General features: G+C 55.0%; 1 protein-coding gene across 1 annotated transcript in view; it reads right to left on the reverse strand.

Annotated features, from left to right (window-relative positions):
• The window catches only part of TCL1A (T-cell leukemia/lymphoma 1A), a 34,879-nt gene extending 27,762 nt beyond the window's left edge, over positions 1–7,117 (reverse strand). Inside the window, exons 1-2 of the mRNA XM_015566700.1 lie at positions 7,079–7,117; positions 6,361–6,429 (exon numbers count right to left, since the gene is read on the reverse strand). Coding sequence (XP_015422186.1) covers positions 6,361–6,429; positions 7,079–7,117 — 108 coding nt within the window. The remainder of the gene's footprint in view (positions 1–6,360; positions 6,430–7,078) is intronic.
• Positions 7,118–9,251: the final 2,134 nt, after the last annotated feature.

Raw genomic sequence — 9,251 nt, forward strand, 5'->3', positions numbered from 1 at the left:
AAGAGTGGTAGGGGCCGCGAAGAATCCTGGGAAAGAATGGAAGTGGCATGAGATAAACCAGAAGGTGCAGTGCTGTGGAAACCAGATTAGGAGACTCAGGATAAAACCCAGTGGTCAGTGGAGTCGAATCTAGGGGCCGGGCTTAGTGAGAGGCGGCATGGCAGTGTGCCTGTGGGTTCTCGGATGCTCACTGTTGGGAGCTCACTGGTGCCCGCATGAGAACAGCTCCAGCAGAGGGGTGGGGAGCAAAGCCCATCCGTTTAATGGGCTCAGAAATGAACGGAGGAACGGCAGTCGGTGAGGGGCATTGAAGACAACTTCTTTGACAACTGGAAAGCGAAAACAGGGGAGAGATTGGGTGATAGCTGAAGGGAAAGGGACTGAACATGAGGCCCGTTGGAAAGAGGAGGTTACAGATGCAGGAAAAGACAGGGCGTTCATGGAGCAAGGAGAGAGGCGTGGACTGAAAAAGGGAGCTGAAAAAATAGAAGGAAAACGTTTTGACGATGGTGGGTGGGCTGTTGGAGTGAGGACCATGCATTTCAGCACCCGTCAATGCAGCTGCACGCTTTCCTCCTGCCCAGCGATGTAGCACAGGAGCAGAGAAGAAGGTGGGACTGCGTCAGTGGAGTTTTGCCCGCTGTGTGCGTGCGGCGGGAGAGGTACAGCGGAATCGAGGATTGGGGTGAAAGAGGTATTTAGACAATCCCGTGTGGAGTAGGGCCCGGGAAGGAGTGAAAAATGGGCACGAGGGAGCCCAGTGACGGGGAAAATAGAGGCTGAGGAAGAAAGAATGCCCCCGAGGCCTCCAGGGAATGGAGGACTGGAGGAATGGGAAGGTTCGACCTCAGTGGGGAAGACTAGAAGCTATGCCTCCAAAGGCCGAAGGTACCAGTGGCCCTGGGTGGGTGTTGGGGTGTCAGTGACATTGGGGGCGGGGCGTAAATGAATTGGAGGCCCGCATGCCGTGTTGCTGGGCCTGCTGCAGGGCAAGGATCATTCCCAAGGACCCCCTGGGTCTGAGATGGGACACATTAACACGGGATGGACCAGCATTTCCAGTGCTGGACACATACCTCCTGGGCGTTCCACCTGCAGGCCCCACAGGTACTCATGCCCAGAGGGACAGAGGCTGGCCCCGTTGGGTTTCCCCCAGCAGGTTTCTCTGCTTGGGTTCCCTCTCCCAATCAACCGCCCCACCATCTACTAGTAACTCGGTCAGGAATCACTGACCCACCATATCTCACACCCTGCGCTCTCCTCCATCCTCCCCATCTCTGTTATCTTCTGCTCACACCCCGCTTTGCTCGGTGAGGATAAGGACAGCCTACCGGGCTTTCTAGCAGGAAAAGTGGCCCCTCCCCTTTAATTCAGCCTTGAAGGCGCTGCTCTGCTGATATCCTTAAAGGGCTACGCGGAGCCTGTCATTCATCGTCCAGTAATGGAAATGCGCACCCTCCTTCAGGCCTCACAGCCCTTCCAGTTCTACCTGCAACCTCGTTTCAGCTCCGTTTTCTTTTCTTTTTCTTTTTTTAAAAATATATTTTATTGATTTTTTACAGAGAGGAAGGGAGAGGGATAGAGAGTTAGAAACTTCAATGAGAGAGAAACATCGACCAGCTGCCTCCTGCACACCCCCTACTGGGGATGTGCGCGCCACCTAGGTACATGCCCTTGACCAGAATCGAACCCGGGACCCTTCAGTCCGCAGGCTGATGCTCTATCCACTGAGCCACACCAGTGAGGGCTCAGCTCCGTTTTCTGTGCCTTCCCTCCTGCCTCCCTAAGTTCCAGCCAGACGACTCTCCTGTTCATGGCCTGTGAGCGCTCTACCTCTCTCTCTTTTCCCTTCAGGCCGTTCCCTCTGCTTAGAAAGCCCTGCATCTCCCTTAATGTGGCTTTAAAACTCCTAACACCCCTCAAAAACAGGATCAAACATCACCCCGTCCATAATCTGGTCCCCTTTTCTCTTCAACGGAAAAACTCCTTCTGTGGATTCTCAAAGAACTTGGATTAAACCTCTCGCTACGGTTGCCGTTTGCATTTGTCTGGGCTTCTGGTCATCACCAGGCCTAGGTGGCCGTCCTGGTCAGCAGGGATGCAGCGGGAGGTAAGGACCAGATCTCAGCCTTTGTCGTGTTCCACATAGCCCCGCCCCTCCCAGCGCACCTGGGCATGATGGGAACTTTGGAATCGGCCAGAGCCCTGGGGGGAATCTAGGCCCCACCACCTGGGACTCAGGGATCCTCCTCCCTACAGCAGGGGGCCTGATGCTGACCTCACAGCGTCACCGGGAGAACGAAGGAGGCAACACAAGCAAAGCATGAGCACTTGCTGGCACATTTACAGAAACCCTTTCTTTCTCCCCAAATCACAGCTTTGAATATTTAAAAGAGAAACGCAGGGAGTGACTCTGATGTCCCCCACGGCCCTGTTCCCAAGGTGACCTGCGTACGGGGCAGGGGAAATGCAAGGAGTGGGACCCGGGAGGCTTTCTCCTCCTCTCCTGTTCGTTTTATTTTGAAATTTTCCCTTGATGAACACAGTTTACTGCTTAGGTTAGAAAGCACTGTTGTAAGGGGATCTGTGCACAATCTGCATTTATATTGAGAAACGCTATCTATCACTGCCCACTCCAGCAACATTCTGGGCTGGCTCCTGCGTGTCCCCACCCTCGCTCCCCCAGAGGCTGCCAGCTCCGCGTCTGTGAATGCTGTGTCTCTGAGCAATCCCGGGGCTCCCAGACTCCCCACGGAAGTCCTGCCCCCCGCCCCCACTCATTTTCCTTTCGTTTGTCTCCAGGGCCACTGCTGCACTGAGAAGTGTTCATTGTTATTCTCTGCCCGGGTTTGAAGGGCATGTTTAAAATTTGTCTTTCCTGCTGGGGTGGGTGATGGATGAGACGCACTAAAGTGGTATTTCCTGCCTGAATCACGCTCCCCTTGAGATGGGAGAGCCTTCCTGCCAGGGATCCCGAGAGAGGCAGGGCCACTCCAAGTCCCACAGGATGAGAGGTGCTGGGCAGGAGGGGACCAGTGTGACTCCAAGCGTGGAGCAGTGCAGGGACCACTGGGTGCAGAGCCAGCCCAGCTGCAGGCCCCGCCCTGCTGGGTCCTTGTGTTGTGACTCCTGGCCAGTGCCTGGTTTCATCTCTCTGGCTCTCCTCTTGGTCCCTAGGAGGCTGAGCAGGCAAATGCGTTGTGTTTATCAGGGACTGGCTACAATGCCGTCTTCCTTAACCTGGGATGCTAGCACAGGGTACCAGCGGTCGGGTGGCTTATAAACCATGGAGATTTATTCTCACAGTTCTGGAGGCCGGGGAGTCCAAGACCAACGTGTCCGGTGAGGGCCAGTTTCTGTCATCTTGCTGCCTCCTCACGTGCAGACAGATGAGGGAGCTCTCTGGGGTCCCCTTCACCCTCATGACCTCATCGCCTGCCAGAGGCCCCGCCTCCCGCATCCTCACACCAGGGATTCGGTTTCCACAAACGCACCTTGTGGGACAGACAGCCTCAGCCCGCAGCAGGCGTGTTTAGGCGCAGCTCATATGCACAGAAGTCGCCACAGTTCACCGAGCTCTTCCTGCCCGTTATCTCTTTCGATGCTCACACCTGTCCTGTGATGCGGGCATTATTCTCCATGATTGACAGACGGAGCTCAGAAAGATCAAGTGGCAAGTCCATGGTCACACTCTACTTGTCTAGTGGGACTGGGACTTCCATGCATGCCCATTGCCATGTATTATAAGTTTGAGGATAACTCACTAATGACACTCCCTTCGCTGTCCAAAAGACGAGGTGGATGGACCATCAAGATGTCACAAATGCTGGTTAGAGGACATGGCTTATGTCCTTGGGTAAGTGGCTGAGAATTGAGCTGACCACTCAGTCCGAGCAGCTAAAGTGGACAGGGCACTGGGCCATGTGGAGAGGGGTGAGCCAGGTCACGGAGGACACGCTCTGTGGGCAGGCTAATCCCAGGATGGAGACTGGAGCAGCGCCCCCGAGCCCGCCTGGTTTAGTCTTCCGCATGTGCCAATCAGAAGGGTCACTTCAGCCCCTGGTGACATTGAGGAAAGGAGGCAGGGAGAGGCCACTAACAAAGTCCTCTCCACACGGAAGGAAATGGGAAACATTAGGAGTTACATGAATCATGTTCCCCCCTCAACAGTGGAAATATCAAGAGTAAGGAACAAGGGTTCCCACATGACAGTAAGGATCACCGAGAATGTTGGACTCACTGTCAATGCCAGATAGTGTCAAAGGAAACGTTTATTGTGCTTGACTTGGAAGGGACACATTCCTAGGAATATGGGGGTAAGAGGGTGGGGGGCACACTTCCCCTAAAGCGTCCTTGAAACCCGTCTTGACGTTTCCTCTCTGAGCATCTGCCCAGGGGAGACTGTGGCACAGAGTCAGGCAAAATTTTCTAGTACCTGATTAAACGTGTTAACAAAGTGAAACAAAAGCCTTCCTGTAGCTAGCAGGAAGTCATCATAGAAAATAACGCTTATTAAATTGGACGTGCAGGGCTACAAAATAGGGGGAAATTCTTAGAGGGGTTTTTGATGAAAAGCTTGTCTGCAATGTCAGAATGTGTCAGAATTTCAGCCTGAGCTAGGAACGGACATAGTGTGGAAAGGAACATTCTACGCCTAAGAATACGTTAGGTTAAATTTAACCAAGAATAATTGGGGGGGGGAAACGCCAAAACCGTTCCTAGGTCCTTATGACATTTTTAAAAAGCAGCTTTGCTGAGATATAATTTACCTACTGTAAAATGTACCAGCTTTAAGTGTATAATTTTCATGGGTTTAGACAAAGGGAAATAGCCATGTAATCCCCGGTAATAATATGCGCTAGAAAACTATCTAATTCTTCACGTAGCGGTTTATGGAGCCATTCCTTGTGCTCTAGGGCTTGCTTGCTACCATTGAACCGATTTCATATAGAATTATATTTTGATTAAGGAAGGGAGCGATTAAAAATTTCCCTCGCAGTCAGCACGTTCTTTTAAATTGAAGCCGCGTCGTCGGAGCAGCACCTTCGGCTGCAAAGTTCTTCAAAAGGGGAGGAAAAAAAAAAACAGTCACTTGACAGCAAAATGTATAAACCTGAGTTCACAAAAGAGCTGGGCATACTGGCTCGGAGCTGCTGTCCTCAGCTCTGGAGCACTCCCCGCACCCACCGCCTCCTCCTGGCAGCCTGGCCCAAACTCCCGCTCAGCTCAGCTGCATTTACATAACATTTTACAGTTAGTGCTTTCACAACCATTTTACAGTTTAGAAAGTGCTATCGCATCCATTAACTTATTTAATCTCTTCCTGCTTGCCCCGAAGCTAAACAGGCCCTCCAATGAATTCACTCAGCGTTGGATCAAATCAAGATTCCTCTCTGTTTCCCAGCCCCTCCCTGGCCAAGCCTGGCTCCCTGCGTGGCAGGGGGATGGCTCCCCTGCCATGGGGCCCGGCAGTAATTGGTGGCAATCCATCATTCCCCGCATTCTGTCCCCGGCGAACGCTGGGTGTCAGCGGCTGATGAGCGGGCAGTCTGAGCCAACACTAATTTGGAACTCCGGCCCCGGAGCCAAGTCCCTGGTGCTCTGGCTGGGATTTGGGGTGAGGGTGGGAGCTGTGATAGACCAGCGCAGGACAAGGATCCGGAGGGAGTCCCAGGAGAAACTGTCTCGTTGAGCCTAGCTGTGGGATGAGGGGAGTCCTTGGGTGAGTGAAGGGTGAAAGTGAATCTCCCTTCCATCTGTGGGAAGGCCCTTTGCAGGCCCAGGACCTGAACGGGGTTGGAATGAACGGTGAATGATGCCAGTCCCCATGGCAACGCCCACGTCCCTGCCCCCTAAGCGTAACCAGGTGGCCATGTTTATTTTTAAGGTCATTTGGGGGCAATGACTTAGGAATCAGAGGACCTGTGTCCCAGGACCAACTCTGGCGTTAAATTGCCGTCAGCCCTTGAACAAGCCTCCTGCCTTCTCTGCTCTTCAGTCCTCTTGTCTGTACAAAGAGGGAGCTGATGAGATGATGCTGGGCGTCCTTAGAGCTGGAATTCAGGACCCATGGATGCGGGGCCGGGGAGGAGGTTTCTAGGAGTGGCAGCGGTCGTGTGCGTGGAGGGCTGAGGAAGGAGCCGGGGGTGCTGGTTGGTCACAGGGGTCTCAGCAAAGCGGGACCCCAGCTTCTACTTCCCTCTAGGTGACCCTGTTCGCTCCTCCTCCCCCCAGAATCTCTGGATCCCTGGCATCAGAACCCTGAGGAATTGCAGTTTGTCATGTGACACAGCAGTGTAGGTGGCAAAGGCTTCGCGCAGACAGGCGTTGACTCACACGCCGGCCCCCCCCCTCACTCACTTGGCAGGTAGGCTCCGCTTTCTGACGCGGGCCTGCAGGGAGGATGGCGGTCCCTGCGTCCAGAGGTGTCTGGGAAGATGAGACCAGACAACATGCGCAAAGCACCCAAGTAGAAGTTCCTCAGTGGACAGCTGTTACTAAATACCAATACTATTTAAGTAGTGAAGGAGTTAGACACACCGATGTCTCCCCCAGCCTATGGCATAGCGGCTGCCATGGACAATCGCATAAAAGTGTCTGGACCGAGTATTCCGGAAACCCTCCCTCCTGATCGCCCTGTGGGGAGAATGGGCTTGGAGCAAGAGGCCTGGGCTGGCCCCGGACCCGCTCGCCAGCGGAGGGGCCTGGCGCCTTCTGAGCCAGCGATGCTCGTTGGCTCATCCGCTGAGCAGGCTTTCCTTGGGCTGCCTGTGTACAGGGCGCACTGTGCCCAAGGAGCGATGCCAACCCAGCTCTGCCTGCCCCCGGTTTGCCCTGGGACTGTGAGGAGAGGATGTCAGGGGAGCAGTTGGTGGGATTTAAGGCGCCTTGCGAGAATCGGTCATTGTTATTACTATTCGTAATGTGTTACGATGACAACGCACAAAGCCAGGTGTGTAAATGTGTAAGGGAGACAGGAAAAGCCTGAGGCCACTGTGGGAGGGGCTTATTGAGGGATCCAGCTCCCATGGGCTGGCAGGACTTGAACACGGAGAGGAAATAGGCAGCTGAATTGCACCTTCCGGAAGGGCAGGACCAGGTCCTTGAGCCCACTCATCCCGGTGCCTACACCAGAGATGGAATCAGAGGCAGGAGGGAGGGAGGGAAAGTGAGGGGGACAGCAGCTGCTCCAGTGAGGGGGACAGCAGCTGCTCCAGTGAGGGGGACAGTAGCTGCTCCAGTGAGGGGGACAGTAGCTGCTCTAGTGAGGGGGACAGTAGCTGCTCCAGTGAGGGGGACAGTAGCTGCTCCAGTGAGGGGGACAGTAGCTGCTCCAGTGAGGGGGACAGTAGCTGCTCTAGTGAGGGGGACAGTAGCTGCTCCAGTGAGGGGGACAGTAGCTGCTCTAGTGAGGGGGACAGTAGCTGCTCCAGTGAGGGGGACAGTAGCTGCTCTAGTGAGGGGGACAGTAGCTGCTCCAGTGAGGGGGACAGTAGCTGCTCTAGTGAGGGGGACAGTAGCTGCTCCAGTGAGGGGGACAGTAGCTGCTCTAGTGAGGGGGACAGTAGCTGCTCCAGTGAGGGGGACAGTAGCTGCTCTAGTGAGGGGGACAGTAGCTGCTCCAGTGAGGGGGACAGTAGCTGCTCTAGTGAGGGGGACAGTAGCTGCTCCAGTGAGGGGGACAGTAGCTGCTCTAGTGAGGGGGACAGTAGCTGCTCCAGTGAGGGGGACAGTAGCTGCTCTAGTGAGGGGGACAGTAGCTGCTCCAGTGAGGGGGACAGTAGCTGCTCTAGTGAGGGGGACAGTAGCTGCTCCAGTGAGGGGGACAGTAGCTGCTCTAGTGAGGGGGACAGTAGCTGCTCCAGTGAGGGGGACAGTAGCTGCTCTAGTGAGGGGGACAGTAGCTGCTCCAGTGAGGGGGACAGTAGCTGCTCTAGTGAGGGGGACAGTAGCTGCTCCAGTGAGGGGGACAGTAGCTGCTCTAGTGCTGAGTCCATCAGCTGCCTGCGCCTCAACAGTCAGTGAACCCAATTATCTCACATGAGAGGTTCCCTCCGGCAATGTTCCCGGCGTGGGTGCCAGCACCTGAAGAGGGTGACTGAAGGGAGGAAAAAAGAGGGTGGTTGAAGGGAGGAATGAAGAGGGTGGTTGAAGGGAGGAATGAAGAGGGTGGTTGAAGGGAAGAATGAAGAGGGTGGTTGAAGGGAGGAATGAAGAGGGTGGTTGAAGAGGATGCTTGAGCTATATCGGGCCAGGGCTGGACAAGTGAGAGCAATGTGAGTGTGGGCAGCGGTGTGGTGGCATTCCACAAGAAGGCAGCTGTAATGGTGGGCCCGGGCACCTAGCCTAAGACCAGGGGCTGCTTGCTGAGGAAGTGCGGCCCTTGGAGTGGAGCATGCAGTGAGCTGGAGGAGCAGTGGCCGTGGGGACTGGAGTAAGTGGCCTGTGGTCAGGTTTCCAAGGTGATACAATGACTGGTGTTGACAACATCTGGGGTGAGACAAGGGGAGCAGGTGGGTTCGCTGGGGGAAGAAGGCTGTTGGAGGCAAGGAGTCAGGAGCTGGTGGGCGATGGAGCAGAGTTATCCACACACTGAGACTGGGACTGGAGAGGAAGGCGACGAACAGGAGTTCAAGTTCACAAGATCAGCGACGATGGCAGGGGAGGCACAGCTGATCAGCATGGACATCTGCGGGGAGGGAGGGGAGCTGATCTGGAAAAGGCACTTCCCAGGAAGCAAGGGGCACAGGCCCCGTTCCTGGTGGGATAGGAAGGTGCCTGAGGAGTGGTTCTGACCAACGGGAAGGAGAGAAGACAGATTCAGCCCAATAGTGTGCTGCCCGTGGTCAGGCTGAGGTCAGGGGGAAGCTGATGAGGGACACACATAAAACACACACACTCAGCACACACGGCGTCCTTTGGGGAAACGATTGTGACTGGGCCTGGGGAGGGAATGGCACGAGATGAACCCGCAGCCTCTGGGGTGTCAGAAAGTCAGAAAGCACTAAAGAGAGACCCACGATGGTGGGGGTCCTCCCAGGGCCTGCGGCCAATGGAGAGAGCCCGTGACCAGAGCTGGAACAGGCACATGGAGGCGTACGGGCTTATGATCCAAGTAGAAAATAAATACCCACCAGCCCATAGAGACATAACCACACGAGGGAATAAACAAGGGACAGGAGACACTGCACGCAAAAGACTTCCAAAGCGCTTCTGCACACGGCCCACCCTCGGGCAGGTGGAGCACAGCT

Source organism: Myotis davidii, unplaced genomic scaffold, assembly GCF_000327345.1.
Source record: "Myotis davidii unplaced genomic scaffold, ASM32734v1 scaffold443, whole genome shotgun sequence".
Classification (NCBI taxonomy): Eukaryota; Metazoa; Chordata; class Mammalia; order Chiroptera; family Vespertilionidae; genus Myotis; species Myotis davidii.